This window comes from Salvelinus sp. IW2-2015, linkage group LG7 (genome assembly GCF_002910315.2).
Source record: "Salvelinus sp. IW2-2015 linkage group LG7, ASM291031v2, whole genome shotgun sequence".
NCBI lineage: Eukaryota > Metazoa > Chordata > Actinopteri > Salmoniformes > Salmonidae > Salvelinus > Salvelinus sp. IW2-2015.
Window position 1 is genome coordinate 15697661 of NC_036847.1, and position 17824 is coordinate 15715484.

Below are 17824 nucleotides of genomic sequence, written 5' to 3' on the forward strand. Positions count from 1 at the left end.
AGTGCTTCAGCATTCGTGTAGGAAGAGAGGGCCACTTCACCATATAGATCACAGTGATGGGTGAGTGATCTTGCATTCGTTATAAATCTAAGCATCCTGTGATACACAGTGTCCAGTATCTTAAATCTGCTGGCTGAGGCTTGCAACAATATCACCATAATCTAGCACAATATCACCATAATCTAGCACAGATTTGTTTTAAAGTCCCTTGGATAACCCTACGCTAACCCTATAATAACAGTCCTTTTGATTAAGGGTAATGCGATCAAAGACATTGAATACAGAACAACGCTAGGGGCAATCTGGGATTCAAACGACAACAAAGCGGTCACCTTAACACTTTTTGGGTGAACAGTTGTTAAGATGTTTGGACATTTTGAGTAATGTAGGGTTGTGGTCAATTCAGTTGAATTGGAAAAATCTGAGCAACTTTCAGTTCATTTTCTGAATTTCCTGAATTAAAAGCTGAATCTACCCCAACCCTGATGTCTTGCCTGTGCTTCACAATAATTTGCTACAGTAAGTTAGACAATCTATTCTTCCTGAATCACTGTGCAACATGAAGAGAATTACTGTATTGCTCATCTTCACCATTTTTTTCCTTCTAGATTTGGATGAATTTTGATGATCAAAAGTTACAGAACCTATTCAAATACAGTTTGACCGCACCTCAAAACTGTTAATAATGAACACAAGAGAAGTGCATCAAGTTAATCCCAACAGTTTGATGTCAAGGAGAGAGAAAATGAACAGAGAGGAGAGCAAACAAAGCCTAACAAGAAAAGCTATCTTTGTGTCCATGAGGAGCTCTTGAGAAATAGCTTTCAAAGACAGGGATAAGGCACAATTAGATTGAATATTAGATCATTTTGTGCTGATTGGAATTCCACAACTCCTTGAGTCAAATAAGCCTGAGGTTTCCATTTCTGAGAGACAGAGACAGAGAGGTAGAGACACAGAGAGACAGAGACAGAGAGAGAGGGAGAGAGGGAGAGAGGGAGAGAGGGAGAGAGGGAGAGAGAGAGAGAGAGAGAGAGAGAGAGAGAGAGAGAGAGAGAGAGAGGCCTATTCAGTGGAGCGGTGCCTAACGGCAGATTGGCTGATTAGATTGATTTATTGATTTGGTTTTGCAGCTGGAATGGCTCCAGACTAGACAAATCAAGGGGCCACGGTGACAACTCAGAGGGGGCTTTCAGTGACAGCGGTCGAGGAGTAGTCTTAAGTATGTCTTAAATTAATGTGTCCTTGGCGCCTCCTGAAAAAGAGCTGCTCTATTCTCAGCTCTAAGGACCCATTTGATGTACTATGATGCAGACTGAGTGAAGGACTCTTAACTTTTCAAAACTAATTTCATACACTGGAACAGGTTACTTCAATGTGGTGTGTGTGTGTGTGTGTGCATGCATGCGAGTACACTCTGCACACACACACACAGGTGTACGACTTCAATGTGAGTTGAAGACAGAATTATTAGGTTCCCATCTTTTAGGCTGGTGTCGGAGGCTGCATTGTAGAAACAGATTGCTTAAGTATTCTATCCAGTGGAAGTGATAAGATCTTGTACATTCATTTCAATTTGTGCCCATTAGGCATAACACCCAGGATCTTCAAGCTACATTAACAGCCAAATACGCTGATGTTATGAGGGATCGTTTCAACCTATTGCATATTAAATGCTTGGCTTTGCTATTTGCATTTAATTACAGTGACAAGAGTACAACAGCCGTCGTTGTTTGATAGATTGAAAATTAATAGCTTATGCAACTGATGCTCTTTAAAGCAAATCATAATTTGTCATCTGTTTTAATTTGTCATCACTTAAGCTGGTGATCAACGGGGCATCAATACATTCCTAGGACAATGCACTGGGGACAACTCCCGGAGAGGGACAATACACAATACGCAGAGTTTGACAGTGAAGTCCAAACCCTCTGGTCACAAACTAAATTAATCTATGTTGTTTCTACGTAAAAAAACAAAAAAACAATGTGATGATGTTGAATCAACGTGGGAAACATAAAGGAATTTCGGGAATGTTTCTCTTTCTTTCACCCAACTTTTAACCTAAATCCAATGACATGGTTCAAATTCCTGATTTCCTTTTCAAATATCAATTATCTTGGGTCATCATTAGGCAACAAACAGGGAAAAAAGACAGACAGGGTGGAAATTTGCCTGATAACTTGAATTTAAATTTGAATAACTTGAATTTAATCCTGAATTGAATTCCGCTGCTCTATGGATCGCCCCATACATTCAGTCTGAAACTGCCATCCTATAAGTAGTTTGTGCTGACATCAAAATGAGGGGCATTGGACAAAACAAATTCATCCGCGATTGGATCTTCTCTAACCAATCAGAATATCAAAGCCATCGGTTTCTGGGGCAAATCAAAATGGTCAGAATGGGGGGCAAAGCAAATCCAGACTCATCGTGCAGAAGAAACGCTAGTGGGTGTGGCATTTGGCTGGAGCAATGTGGATGTTATCCTGACTACCCATCAGGTTAGGTGGATGGGTAGTCAGGCTAGGTGGATGGGTAGTCAGGCTAGGTGGATGGGTAGTCAGGTTAGGTGGATGGGTAGTCAGGCTAGGTGGATGGGTAGTCAGGCTAGGTGGATGGGTAGTCAGGCTAGGTGGATGGGTGGTCAGATTAACTGGATGGGTAGTCAGGTTAGCTGGAATGGGTAGGCAGATATCAGTTTAGGTGGAATTGGGTAGTCAGGTTAGTGGATGGGTATTCAAGGCTAGGTGGAGCGGGTGTCAGGCTAGGTGGATGGTAGTCAGCGTTAGAAGCTAGGTGAGTTAACCAGGCTAGGTGGATGGGTGGTCAGATTAACTGGATGGTAGTCAGTTAGCTGGATTGGGAGTAGTAGCTGATGATTTGAGTTAGCTGGATGGGTAGATCGGGTTAGGTGGATGGGTAGTGAGGTTAGGTAGGATGGGTAGTCAGGTAAGGTGATGGGTAGTCAGGTAAGGTGGATGGGTAGTCAGGTTAGGTGGATGGGTAGTCAGGTTAGGTGGATGGGTAGTCGGGTAGGTGGATGGTAGAGGTAGGTGGATGTATCAGGTTAGGGGATGGGTAGTAGGTTAGGTGGATGGGTAGTGAGTTAAGGTGGATGGGTAGTCAGGCTAGGTGGATGGATAGTCAGGCTAGGTGGATGGGTATGGCTAGTGGATGGGTAGTCAAGGTTAAGGTGGTAGGAGTAGTCAGGTTAGCTGTGTGATGGATAGTAGAAGATTAGCGGGGATGGATAGTCAGGTAAGGTGGATGGAAGGTACAGGTTAGCTGGATGGATAGTCAGTAAGGTGGATGGATAGTCAGGTTAGGTGGATGGTAGTCAGGTTAGGTGGATGGGTAGTGAGGTTAGGTGGATGGATAGTACGGTTAGCTGGATGGATAGTCAGGTTAGCGGATGGATAGTCAGGTTAGCTGGATGGATAGTCAGGTTAGGTGGATGGATAGTCAGTAAGGTGGATGGATAGTCAGGTTAGCTGATGGATAGTCAGTAAGTGGATGGATAGTCAGTTGCTGGATGGATAGTCAGATAATGTGATGGATAGTCAGGTAAGTGGATGGGTAGTCAGGTTAGCTGGATGGATAGTCAGATAGGTGGATGGATAGTCAGTTAGCTGGATGGATAGTCAGGTAAGGTGGGTGAGGTAGTCAGGATTAGCTGGATGGATAGTCAGGTTAGCTGGATGGATAGTCAGGTAGTGGATGGATAGTCAGGTAGCTGGATGGATAGTCAGGTAAGGTGAATGGATAGTCAGGTAAGGTGGATGGATAGTCAGGTTAGGTGGATGGATAGTAGGTAAGGTGGATGGATAGTCAGATAGTAGGATGGATAGGAATAGGTATTAAGGAGGATAGGATAAAGTCAGGTAAGGTGGTAATGGGATATTCAGGTTCAGCTGGATGGATATCAGGTTAGCTGATGGATAGTCAGGTAAGGTGGATGGATAGTCAGGAAGGTGGATGGATAGTCAGGTAAAGGGTGGATATGGAATAGTCAGGTTAGCTGGATGGATAGTCAGATAGAGGTGAGATGGATAGTCAGGTTAAAGTGGATGGTAGTCGGTGCTGATGGTAGTCGATATAGGTAGATGGGATAGAGGTTAGCTGATGGATAGTCAGGTATAGTTGGATGGAGTAAGGTATAGCTGATGGATAGTCAGGTTAGCTGGATGGATAGTCAGGTTAGCTGATGGATAGTCAGGTTAGCTGGAGGTAGTAGTCAGGTGGATGGGTATAGGTTAGCTGGATGGATAGTCAGATAAAGTGAGTATGGATAGTCAGGTTTAGGTGGATGGATAGTCAGGTTAGCTGGATGGATAGTCAGATAGGTGGATGGTAGTAGGTAGCTGGATGGCATAGTAATAGGTTCACTGAGATAGGTCAGGTAAGGTGGATGATGAGTCAGGTTAGCTGGATGGATAGTCAGGTTAGCTGGATGGATAGTCAGGTTAGCTGGATGGATAGTCAGGTTAGCTGGATGGATAGTCAGGTAAGGTGAATGGGTAGTCAGGTTAGCTGGATGGATAGTCAGATAAGGTGGATGGGTAGTCAGGTTAGCTGGATGGATAGTCAGGTTAGCTGGATGGATAGTCAGGTAAGGTGGATGTAGTGAGGTTAGGTGGAACTTTAAAATGCTAAACATTTTAAAGTGGTTTCCGTCCTAATAAACATGAGCCCTAATGAATATGACCCCATAGCAAGCTGTGTTCTGCAGTAGCGGTAGATGTGATGTGACATTATGGTAGTTTGGGTCTCTAAGGTTTAATTTGAATTGATTTATTATTGAATATTAAAACAAACAATCTACCTGAGGTGAAACCGCTCAACATTTACATTACATTCAGTTATCTAGCAGACACTCCCATCCAGAGCAACCCACAGGAGCAAACAGGGTCAAGGACCCCGCCCAAGGGCACGTCAACAGATTTCCCACCAAGTCAAATCGGGTACCCGAACCAGCAACCTATAATGTTAATTGCTCTACTATAAGCAGCCTCCAACGTCATTTTAGAGAATTTGGCAGTATGTCCAACCGCAGACCACGTGTAACCACAGCAGCCGAGGACCTCTACATCCGGGTTCTTCATCTGCGGGATGGTCTGAGACCAGCCTCCCGGACAGCTGATGAAACTGTGGGTTTGCACAACCAAAGGATTTCTGCACAAACAGGGAAGCTCATCTGCGTGCTCGTCGTCCTTACCAGGGTCTTGACCTGACTGCAGTTTGATGTCGTAACCAACTTCAGTGGGTGAATACTCACCTTCGATGGCCACTGGCATGCTTGAGATGTATGCTCTTCACGGATGAATTCCGGTTTTAACTGTACCGGGCAGATGTGGGCGTTGTGTGGGCGAGCGGTTTGCTGATGTCAACGTTGTGAACAAAGTGCCCCATGGTGGCGGTGGGGTTATGGTATGGGCAGGGATAAGTTATGGATAGTGAACACAATGGCATTTTATCGATGGCAATTTGAATGCACAGAGATACCGTGACGAGATCCTGAAGCCCATTTTTTTGCCATTCATCCACCACCATCACCTCATGTTTCAGCATGATAATGCACGGCTCCATGTCGCAAGGATCTGTCCACACTTCCTCGAAACTGAAAATGTCCCAGTTATTCCATGGCCTGTATACTCACCAGACATGTCACCCATTGAGCATGTTTGGGAAGATCGACGTGTACGACAGCGTGGTCCAGTTCCCGCCAATATCCAGCAACTTCACACAGCCATTGAATAGGAGTGGATCAACAGGCCAAAATAAACAGCCTGATCAACACAATGCAAATGAGATGTTTCTCGCTACATGAGGCGGTATCTGGTGGTCACACCAGATACTGACTGGTTTTCTGATCCACACCCCTAGCTTTTTTAAAGGTGACCAACAGATGCATATCTTTATTCCCAGTCATGTGAAATGCATAGATTATATAATTTATTTCGATTGACTGATTTCCTTATATGAACTGTGACTAGGGAAAAACATTGAAATTGTTGCGTGTTGCGTTTATATATTTGTTCAGTGTATATCCAAATTATTTCCAGATTTCGTTATTGACAAATGGATTCGGAAAGTACAGTAAAGGTCAAATGCACATAAAATCAACAGTATAATCTTTGAATTCAATCTTGTTTCAGGTGAACGGCTTTTGCTCTAATCTTTGTTCTTAGAATTTCCCTAAAATCTCCAAACTGTTCTCTTTCAATTGCTACCATGGACATGCACATGCTTCTTAAATTATTTAATTGAAAAATCTTTCAATTTGGCCCTGTCCATATAGGCAAATTCCCCATCGTGTAAAGGGTTAAAGTAACCCATGGTAAAATGTGAGATATCATAAAATATGTTTCCATTTATCTCATTAAGACTAACCTGGATAAAAAAAAGTGAAATGTACACTGTATATACCCTGCCAAAACCAAACTTGAAGGAACGGTGACAGCTGGTACCTGTAGAAGGGAGGTGGATGTCCCTGGGCCTCACAGCTGAACACCACCTCTCTGCTGGTCTCAGTGGGGTGGACGGGAAACACCACACTGCCTGGTTGTTTGGTGAACACAGGCCTCAGCAGGACGTTGTTTCCTGCCAGGAGGAGAAACAACAACATTATCTAGAAGTTGGGATGGTCTGAATGGGGGGGAGAATAAAGCTTTGATGTAGCCCATCGGCCTGAAAAAGTGCCTGTTATTATGATTCTTGACCTAAATTATCATTTATTCATCAGCTATTTGTCTGCTGTCCCATTTCACAGACACCGGTTACAGAATAGTTAAGTGGAATGGCCCATCAATCAAAACACGCACTTGAAAAAAACACAAAAAAAAAACACACCTGTTACAGTTCCATATCAATCGTAGCATGAAAAGTCAGAAACCAGTTTGAATTGAGTAGGGTCCTGAGCAAAAGAGAATAGCTGCTGACAAAACTGTACCACCACGTACAATAGTTGGTGTGACACTCATTTCTAAACTACACTGCATGGAGGGCATCATGTTTGTCCACTACAGTATGCCACTAATCCCATATAAATGATCTCTCTCATGGATGATGCACATTAAACAAAGTTTTGAAACAAATGCCACAACAACTTTGGGAGTAAGATGGTCTCTTTTGAACCTAAAAGCATTTGCTTGCAAAATTAGGTTGATGTGGAAGAAAATGTTTTTGGAAACAAAAAGAAAACAATAATGTGAAGGACCATGGTTGTCATCTGCCATGTTTTATGAAATTCTGCACCGCGAGAAAAATACTGTAATAACTGAAATGGAGCTATGTGTTTTAGCCCGCATCAACACAATTAGCAGCTCATAAAAATGATTTCCTTACAGAAGATTGAGGCAAAGAGAGTTTGCTAAATAAAGGACAGCAGATTAACAGTTTTTGTACTTGGTATATCAGGGCTGTATTGTACCTTAAAACGTGAAGTATACGAATGTAAATAGCCTACAGTCCCCGGTAATCTCTTAAAAACCATGAGTGGGTTTGACAGTGCAATTAACATGATTTGAAAAAAACTTGTTTTGATGTAGGAAAAACATGACATTCTTTCCATAGTTACATAAATATATTTCAATGCCATCTCTTACATAAATGTATTAATGCATAACGCTCTGTTAACACTGACACAACAAAGAAAATGGGGCGTCTACCGTATTCTACTATGACATTTCTTTTGCAGCTCATTAGGAAAGCCCTATTGAGTGAATGTAACTGCTGCAAAGATCTACAGGATCTGAACAGCAAAGGAATGACCTGTGGGACTACGGCAGACAACACTTCTTTGAAATAAACATGTCTTTTTCCTCTAGGAAGGAGAATACATTTGCCTTTCTGAGGATACATTTGCATTTTCTCAGAACAGCAGAAAGGTAGGAACACTAGGTAATTTGTGTGGGGAAGAGATACTGTATTCCAGTCTCAGGGTGTTCAGGTTTATTCCCGGGACTCAGAATAACTCTCAGAGAGAGAAGGCTGTTTGACGGGGATCTTGTGTGCACCGATTGTTCTTCTCCTCAAGGATAAACACGTTTGAGAAAGTTACACAAAATGGAAGACAGCCTAATTATAGTCTTTGTTAGATAAGCCTTGTTCCCTGAAGCAGAGCTGAAGTTGATTGATTACCAGAGGACACTTCTTACAGAGAGCTCCATACAAGCACAAACACATACTGTACACAAACACGTAACCATGTGAGCCCCCGGTGAACATAATCATGAAATGAATCGACATTTGCTTCAGAGGGAGTGAGTGAACGTGTTGATAAATGACTTGGCTAATCGATGCACACATGTTGCCGCAAGAGGACAGAGATAAAAAAAAAACACAGAGAATACACACTCAGAGTACAGTAGCTGTAAAACGTAAAAGATGCACTCTGCATCACTAATTAGGATGACCCCTCATCTAGGCACTCATGCGTGAGATGTTATCAATTAACACAAGTCCTCCAATCGGGGAGAGAATGGTAGGAATATAATACAAATCTTAAAATAATAAAAAGGGAGCAATGCTATCTGTTATCTGATAGAATTTTAATTCAATCAATCAATCAAATGTATTTATAAAGCCCTTCTTACATCAGCTGATGACACAAAATGCTGTACAAAAACCTAGCCTAAAACCCCAAACAGCAAGCAATGCAGATGTAGAAGCACGGTGACTAGGAAAAACTCCCTAGAAAGGCAGGAACCTAGTGTCACGTTCTGACCATAGTTCTTGTGTGTTGTGCTTGTTTTAGTGTTGGTCAGGACGTGAGCTGGGTGGGCATTCTATGTTGTGTGTCTAGTTTGTCTGTTTCTGTGTTCGGCCTAATATGGTTCTCAATCAGAGGCAGCTGTCAATCGTTGTCCCTGATTGAGAATCATATATAGGTGGCTTGTTTTGTGTTGGGGATTTGTGGGTGGTTGTTTCCTGTCTCTGTGTTTTCTATGCACCGGTTTTCTATGACTGTATCGGTTTGCCACATTTATTATTTTGTATTTGTTAAGTGTTCACGTTTATCGTTCGTATTAAACATGTTGAGCACTGGCTACGCTGCGTGTTGGTCTGATCCCTGTTTCACCCCCTCTTCTAGTGAAGAGAGGGAAGGCTGCCGTTACACCTAGGAAGAAACCTAGAGAGGAACCAGGCTCTGAGGGGTGGCCAGTCCTCTTCTGGCTGTGCCGGGTATAGATTATAACAGTACATGGCCAAGATGTTCAAACGTTCATAGATGGCCAACAGGGGCAAATAATAATAATCACAGTGCTTGTAGAGGGTGCAATTCTATCTACAAATTTCTATCTATCCCCTGAAATGTTTTTAATCTTTTTTTATTTTTATAAACTAGATATTTGCGTATGCGTCATTGCATGCATAAGTTTACTCATAGTGAAGAAAAAAAACACATGCAGGCACCAACAAACCCACTGAACCATCGATAAAAAAGCAAGTATCAGCCTCTTATAACCTTGATGCTTATCCTGTTCTCTTAATCAATCCCAAAGTGGTTTCAGAGTGTAAAGTTAACTCAATTTCTATTCATTTAAATGGGAAATTAATCAGCGTAACTAATATGAGTCTTAACAGGTATGCCCAAGCTGAACCGAGCTGATCTTTGGCAACGCCATGGCAACCGTTCTGAAGAATAACTGTGGGATAATGAGATGGGATGGGATTGAGTTCTCGGGGCTGTGCCTGGGGGGTTAGTCCAAAGTGATGCAAACTCTGTGAAACTTCCCCGTTGCCCAACGGGAATTTATGTAGTAACGCAGTAGGGAGGTAGGAATAATTTCAATCTTGCTTTCTGGTAACAAAGAAAAACAAAAAGTTAAAAGTGCTGTGTTCTAGTGTTGTTTGACATGGATAACGTTTTTGGGGGATTTTGAGAAATAAGAATACTATTTAGGAGCTAAAACCGGTCATTCTCTAAAAGGAAGTTACACTGCATTTTTAAAGGTAGACGGGCTCAAAATACTTACGGGAAGTTTACTGCACAATGTCCCTAGACAGAGACAGAGGTCATTACGAAACTTTATCTTTTTAAAGCTAGCATCCCTCATTTCTCTCACCTGCTGCAAGATGATGATATGTGGCGGGGCTGAGGGCCAGAGACTACACAAGACCGGCATCAGCACAGGGGGAGAGCAAAAGGGTGCTTTGGAGGGCTGAAATATAAACTAATCTCAAATTCAATACGGGCTGACAGCAAATGAATTCAGTGAGCTTACCTCAGCATGAATAAACAGCCACATGGGAAGTCGACTGTGGGGGAGGTATTGGTCGTTTGTGAGGTCCCCAATCCATTCGCTTCAGCTTTGGGTTTTATGCATCAAATAAAAAAGCCAATCTTGCTTTTTAAAGCATCTCTTCCCTCTGTCCCGACAGATAAGATTCACCCTAAATGTCTCTCATTGAGGGGTTCCAAATGTTATTCTGAGGATGTAGGAAGGTTGGGGTGGGATGTACGAATTAGAGGTTCAGGGCAGTCTACCTGTACTGGAGACATTTGGGGCCAATTTCCTGAGGCCTTCACACAAACAACAAAATAATCACTTAATTATGATATTAACTTTGGCTAACAAGTGGAAGGAATAGAAGATGTCATGTGGGGGGAATAACAGATACTGTATCATCTGGATGGAATGACAGATATCATCTGGATGAAATGACAGATATCATCTGGATGGAATGACAGATATCATCTGGATGGAATGACAGATATCATCTGGATGGAATGACAGATATCATGTGGATGGAATGACAGATATCATGTGGATGGAATGACAGATATCATGTGGATGGAATGACAGATATCATGTGGGGGAATAACAGATACTGTATCATCTGGATGGAATGACAGATATCATGTGGATGGAATGACAGATATCATCTGGATGGAATGACAGATATCATGTGGATGGAATGACAGATATCATGTGGGGGAATAACAGATACTGTATCATCTGGATGGAATGACAGATATCATCTGGATGGAATGACAGATATCATGTGGATGGAATGAAGATATCATGTCGGGGGAATAACAGATACTGTAATCATCTGGATGGAATGACAGATATCATCTGGATGGAATGACAGATATCATGTGGATGGAATGACAGATATCATGTGTTTTCATGCTTGTCACGTGTGATTGCATTTTCACATTGATATCCAAATCACTCACGCACGCCATACTGAATTTAATAAAAGGAAATAGGGCCCATATACAGTATGTAATAGGAAGTAAATTATATTCTGGGAATATGCTATCAATACTTAATACTATGTTGTTTGGGAGAAAGAAAACATTGATCAAATCCATCTCCGCACAAGGAATGACAATTTAAAGCGTTGTTGATTTGCTCCATTAAATGTCTATATAAAGTCAAAACATATTGCTGCTGAAAATGCCATTTGTCATCTAATTACTGTAATAACCCTACCTTTTCAACCCCTACTTTGCTAAGAGGGTTATTTGTCATATATGAGTTGCCGTGGTCTATCCTAATAGTAACATTTATCATTGTTTATTACTGTATATGTCCAACCATACTCCAAGGATGCATGATTATACTATTTGGGGATTTAATTTTGGGGTTTGACAGCAGAGAATATAGTTTTATGGATTCCTTGCCTTTGCTTGATAAATGGTCTAAGAAAAATCTGAAATAAATTGTTGCTTTATAGGAAATAAAAGTTGGATGAGGACCGATGGAAAAGTGTTGTACAACAGGGTGGGAGGAAAGCTGACTTCCTCATCAGCTATGGACTAAACAAAAGGGATGTGTTCAGTAGGGATAATTATTTTATTTTGCATTCCCTACTGAACATGACCCAGGACTACACACCACGTGGCCATGGTCAAATCCCAGTGTGCATTACAGACCTGAATTTAAATAGTAAAAAATACTTTTGTGTATGATTGAGCCTGTCTGGAGTGCCAGATGGGTGAAGTTTACACTTATGGTACTATTCCATTGGTTCCATTGCTCCAGGCAAGCACGCTCAATCAAGTTCAAAGTATTTGAAAGAAAACAAATACCATTGTAATCAGGAGAGGTGTGCAATACTAGAGCACCATGCTATAGTGACAGTGAACAATGACAAACTTAACAACTCTTAACAGTCATATGGGTGAGTAGTTAAGGTGCCATTGTGAGTATTGTTGTGACTATGTGAGTATTCTGGGTATTGTTGTGACTATTTGAGTATTGTGAGTATTGTTGTAATTATTAGAGCGGCCTTAAAAGCACAATATTTAGAAATCGCTTCGCCATTACCTGATTGCTAAAGTTCTCTCATGTTCACCTAATTTCAGTTTATGTGACAAAACACGCAATCTATAGTGTAGAGAATCAATGTACAATCTAAGCTGCTGTGAAATATATTTAACCTTTATTTAGGCAGGAAAGTCCCATTGAGACCAATGTCTCTTGTGCAATGAAGCCCTGCTTCACAAAACAGTAAACAATACAAAGTACATAACAAGGAGTTAGTGACACAATTACTTCAAAGGCAGGAGTACAAAAAACACAAAAATACCCAAACACAATAATAAAAAACACGCACATTCCTCAGAGAAGAGGTCATTTACCAATACTCTGAACTGCGGGAAAGGCACTTGGGGTCCAATTGAAGGGTTTTCTGAAATGTGCGTTTTAAAAGACAACTTATATCGATCCAAATGCCTCGGTATTTATGAGAAGGGACACGCTCAATTGGGCTGCATTCAATGTATTTAAATCTGTGGAGTTAATGTTGTGGGCGCTACATTGCAGTACCTGGCTCACTCTCTCACACTGTGTTCCTGTGCTCAATAGGGCATATGACCTTGAATATTAAAATGCTTATCAAGTCTCTCTTGGAATACTAAAACTTTGCACTTACCCACCTTACCCACCTTACTCACTCATTCTGTGCTCCTCTGAAACACAGAGCACAGTTGAAATAGACCTCTCTGAATAATAAAGCTACGCTAGCTTTATTCCCAACCATACAGTCTACTTTACAAGCTATAATATTATATCTTATTATCCTGATTCTGTGTTCCTTGAATATCATCTTGATGATTATATTCAACCCCCTAATCATTTCTAAAATGCCCTTCTAGCCAATCAGATTCATTAATTCTGTGGTTTCATGTTAATTACAGGTCACATGCACACAAACAGTCAAGTCAGATCAGTTAACTAATTCACGCTCAGACATTTTAGTCATTTAGCAGACGCTCTTATCCAGAGCGACTTACAGGAGCAATTAGGGTTAAGTGCTTTGCTCAAGGGCACATCGACAGATTTTCCACCTAGTCGTCCTAACGCTCCTAATCGCTAGGCTACCTGCCACCCATAAATCAAATGTGAAACTTTCATAAATCAGAACTTTGCGCACTGCCACTAACAGCTTAAATCTACACTTATTTCTATAAATGTTTGATAAATGAGAGCCTACCTATATGTTTACATCCTAAACCAGGGCATATGTGATACAGTCTAATAGTGAAATGACTAATCCCAAGGTGAGTCACTGTCTCATTAGGCAACCACTGAAGTGCACTGGATATTGTGATGAGTGGCGCTAATTGCCGTGTAAGAACATGTGCGCAATGCTGCTAAGCTCTTTAAAACTATATTCCGGGATTTGAAAAACAAAATAATGTCAAACAAAAAACACAATTGAACAGCTTTCCAAATCCCTGACTATAGCTTTACCAGCATATTCTAATTGCTCTAAATTCCAGCTGTGAAGGTGAGGGTGGGGGTGGAGGAGGTTGACAGTCTTATTCTCTCTTGAAACGACCAAAGATGTTGGATAATCATCCAGCAATTTAATCTATATTCATCTGGCAGTCAGTATCAAATACTGACAGCTACAAAGCTATAGCGTTTGACCCTGCCATTTTGTAAGTGAGAGAAATTAAGCCGCTTCATAGCCTCGTTAAAACAAGATCAATAGCAGGACTCTTGTACTACCAGCGTAGCCTCAATTAGGGTACCAATCGAGCTGTACTTTAAATGAATGACTGCGCACTCAAGCGCTAGATGAGACTTTCTTTTAGACTCACAACCTCGCTTTTCAATGGGTTTTTTCTCCCCAACCAGGATTAACATAAAGAATAAAGAATGGTATCCATTATCCACATCTTAAGGACTTTAAATGTGTCTTCAGGTCAGAACGGTGAATGGAGGATGATGTCTGGGCACTGCATGAAAGCTTTGCATTACCTGTCCTATAACATACTAATGCCACATGTTCCCAATGTCAATGCTCCATGCCCTTGATGATTGCGAAAAAAAAGGATGACAACTTCCAAGCAACATCATTGGCAAGGCTAAAGAATCATTTCTTAAGGCGCTTACCTGCAAGGAACTCCGCAAATGATAGCAGCATCATCAGTTTCCATAGCAACTCCATTTTAACTGTCTCAGGTTAATATAGGCTCACATCCAACAACAGGTGTGCAGAATCCTGGCTTTGTCCTTTCCGGCACCTTTTCTGGCCTTTGGTCGGCACGAAAAGAATAGAGGGGAGGAAAGCGAGAGGGAGAGAGAAAGAGAGAGAGAGAGGACATTAGACATTCAGAATCAGTGGCCACTGGCTAGTCACAGTGTTTTATATCACGGGGACAGTAATTGTCTACGTTCCCCAGGCAACCACTCCCAAGACAGAAAAGACAAGAGGAAGATGAAAATCTATTCCATCTGGAAAGTCATAAACCGGTTTTCAAAACTTGTTAAGCATTGGCGCTCGACATTGTCCAGGGCTTGAAATGGTTTAATAGACCCCAGTCTGTGTTTGTGTGCTTCCCATGCCAAAATAAATGGCTATATTGGAAGTACACTCCCCTACGTATGTCTTGGACAATGAAGCTAAAATGTTGAATTTGGCTTCATGCTCCAGTATTTTGAATTTGAGACCAAACATTTCACATGAGGTAAGAGTATAGAATGTCACCTTTTACTTGAGTGTATTTTCACACCTACTGTATCTGTTTAGAAATGAAAGCACTTTATGTTCCTAGTCCCGCCATTTGAGAGAGTCATAATTATTCACTAATACAGTGTAGGTTATTAAAGAGGTCAAAAGTTTAGTATTTTGTCCCATAATCGTTGCATACAATGACTACATCAAGCTTGTGACAAAAAATGTGGATGCATTTACAGTTTGTTTTGGTTGGGTTCCGGATTCTGTTTTGCCCAATAGGAAATTAATGGTGAATGTACTGTGTAATTCTTTGGTCACTTTTATTGTCAAATAAAATACCATTTGATTCGTCACATGCAATGAATACAACAGGTGTAGACTTTACCGTGAAACACTTACAGAGGTAGTAATAATAATAATAACACAAGAGGAATAAAATACAAAGCAATGAAGCTATATATAGGGAGTACCAGCACCAGATCAATGTTCAGGGGTACAAGGTATTTGAGGTAGATATGTACATGAAGGCAGGGTAAAGTGACTAGGCATCAGGATAGATGATAATTAGAGTAAAATAAAGAACAGAGTAGCAGCAGCATATGATGAGTGTGAAAGTGTGTGTATGTGTGTGTGATTGTGTGGCATCAGAATGCGTGTGTGTGTAACGTGTGTGTGCTTATGTAGTGTATGTGTGTGTACATGTGTTTGTGTGTGCATGTGTGTGTCAGAGTCAGTGCAACATAGGGTCAATGCAGATAGTCCGGGTAACCATTTGATTAACAATTTATCAATCTTATGACTTGGGGGTAGAAGCTGTCTTGGAGCTGATGCTCTGGTGCGGATGCTACAGTGATTATGGGTAAGCATGAATTAATCGTGAATGATGATGAGTGAGAAAGTTACAGAACAACAAAGATCATACCCCCGTAAAATGCTAACCTCCTCTGTTATTGTTAATGGTGAGAGAGGTTAGCATGTTTAATTGTAGCCTCTGTAACTTTCTCACTCATGATTATTCATGATTCATTCATGATTTTTCTTAATCATTGCATTATCAAGATTAATTTAGAAATGTTCAGAAATGTATCTACTCACTTGGAAAGAAAATTACTAAAGTCATCGTTCACCATTCAGTTTATATTGGGAAAAACAACCAAAACACAACCAAAACAAACTGCAAATGCATCCAACGAGTTTGTAGAGTCACAAGCTTGATGTAGTTATTGGGTGCTAGGAATATGGGACCAAGTACTAAACCTTTGACTACTTTAATGCACTATAAGTGAATTTGTCCATATCTTATGAATACTTCAAATGGGGGGATATATAAAGTGCTTTCATTTCTAAACAGTAAAACAGATATGCATGCATATACCCTCAAAAAAAGGTGGCATTCTGTACTGTTTACGATTTGATCTGAAATCCAAAATGTTGGAGTATAGGGCAAACTTAAAATGTTTGCTTCACTGTCCAAATACATAAGGAGGGGAGTGTATTTGATGTGTATTTTGTACCATAACATACTGTAGTTTCATTCACACACAGTCATTTATCTATCTTAGCAAAATGCGAACAAATTGCTTGTGCCAAAATAATTATAATGCATGTTTACAGTAGATGTAGGCCGATGTTCTTTGTATAATCAGGATACTCTTCAAATGAAACATGACAAATATAATAAACCACCATCCTAGCACTTTGAGTTCTGAGCTGGAAGGATTATGCATTTCTGACATGAAGAGCTGACTGTCCATGGTGAGAACCATTCTCATTCACTGGCAATTGAATTTCATGTCCTTCTCCTCAAATTAAGTCACAAATAAAGTTGCAATATAATAATATGAACCAGTGTACAACTAACTGATGGTGGTATATGTTTCTATGGATCTATGGATATTGATAATATATCTCAGGTAAGAACAGGCTGATTGTAGCATTGAGGTAATTGCATTGGCACAATGTGATCATTTCTAATTTAGAAGTCAATCAATTATATTAAAGGTCCAATGCAGCCATTTTTGCCTCAATATCAAATCATTTCTGGGTAACAGTGAAGTACCTTAATGTGATTTTTTAAAATTAAAATGGTCAAAAAGAAACAAAATAGCTTCTTAGCAAAGAGCAATTTCTCAAACAAGAATGTAGCTGGGGCTGTCTGGGAGTGGTCTGATTGGGAAAGGAAAACTGAAAAATAGCTGTTATTGGCAAAGAGGTTTGGAACTCTCTTTCTTATTGGTCAATTAACTCAATTTACCACCTGGTGATGTCAACAGGCTGCCAAAACTCCATCTCACCAGATGGTCTTTTCAAACAGGTCTTACACTAAAAGGGCATCATCATTTTCACAATTTCACAGTATTATTCCAACTTCATATTGTGGAAATACATATAAAACACAGGAAAATCAAGTTTTTGACTGAACTTGGCATTAAATGTAGCGTGTATGATTTGGTTGATTGGCAGTTGAAGCGAGAAATGAATCAAATGGAAAGGGGGAATCTTATTTATTCTGTCTATTAATTTGGAATCTTATATGGATAGTTCAGCGATTTTACATATTTAGATATTTGTTTCCTTCCCTTGAAATCAGTGAGGAGTGACTGCAATAATTTGTGAAACTAGCTGCATGCCAATAACGCTAAAAGTATGTTTGGACTAAAACTCCATGTAAGTCAATCTCCCTTTCTCAGCATGTTATATGTTTGGGTATGACATTTTAAAACATGCTAAACAGGGGAGTGTTAGCACTTGGCACCCATAGCTGTGAACAAGGAGTGACTACATACAGGAAGTGGTCTGAAAAATGCTAATATTAGCATTTGTTTGCAATGGCCATAGACTGTTTTTAAGGTAACAAAACAAATATCTAAATATTTAAAATCACTGAATTATCCCTTTA

General features: G+C 40.5%; 1 protein-coding gene across 2 annotated transcripts in view; it reads right to left on the reverse strand.

Annotated features, from left to right (window-relative positions):
• Window positions 1–17824, reverse strand: part of cntn3a.1 (contactin 3a, tandem duplicate 1) — a 107782-nt gene that overhangs the window by 74499 nt on the left and 15459 nt on the right. For both annotated transcript variants that reach the window (XM_023991132.1, XM_023991131.1), the window contains exons 2-3: window positions 14361–14501; window positions 6471–6603 (exon numbers count right to left, since the gene is read on the reverse strand). In XM_023991132.1, coding sequence (XP_023846900.1) covers window positions 6471–6603; window positions 14361–14415 — 188 coding nt within the window. In that variant the 5' untranslated portion in view covers window positions 14416–14501. The remainder of the gene's footprint in view (window positions 1–6470; window positions 6604–14360; window positions 14502–17824) is intronic.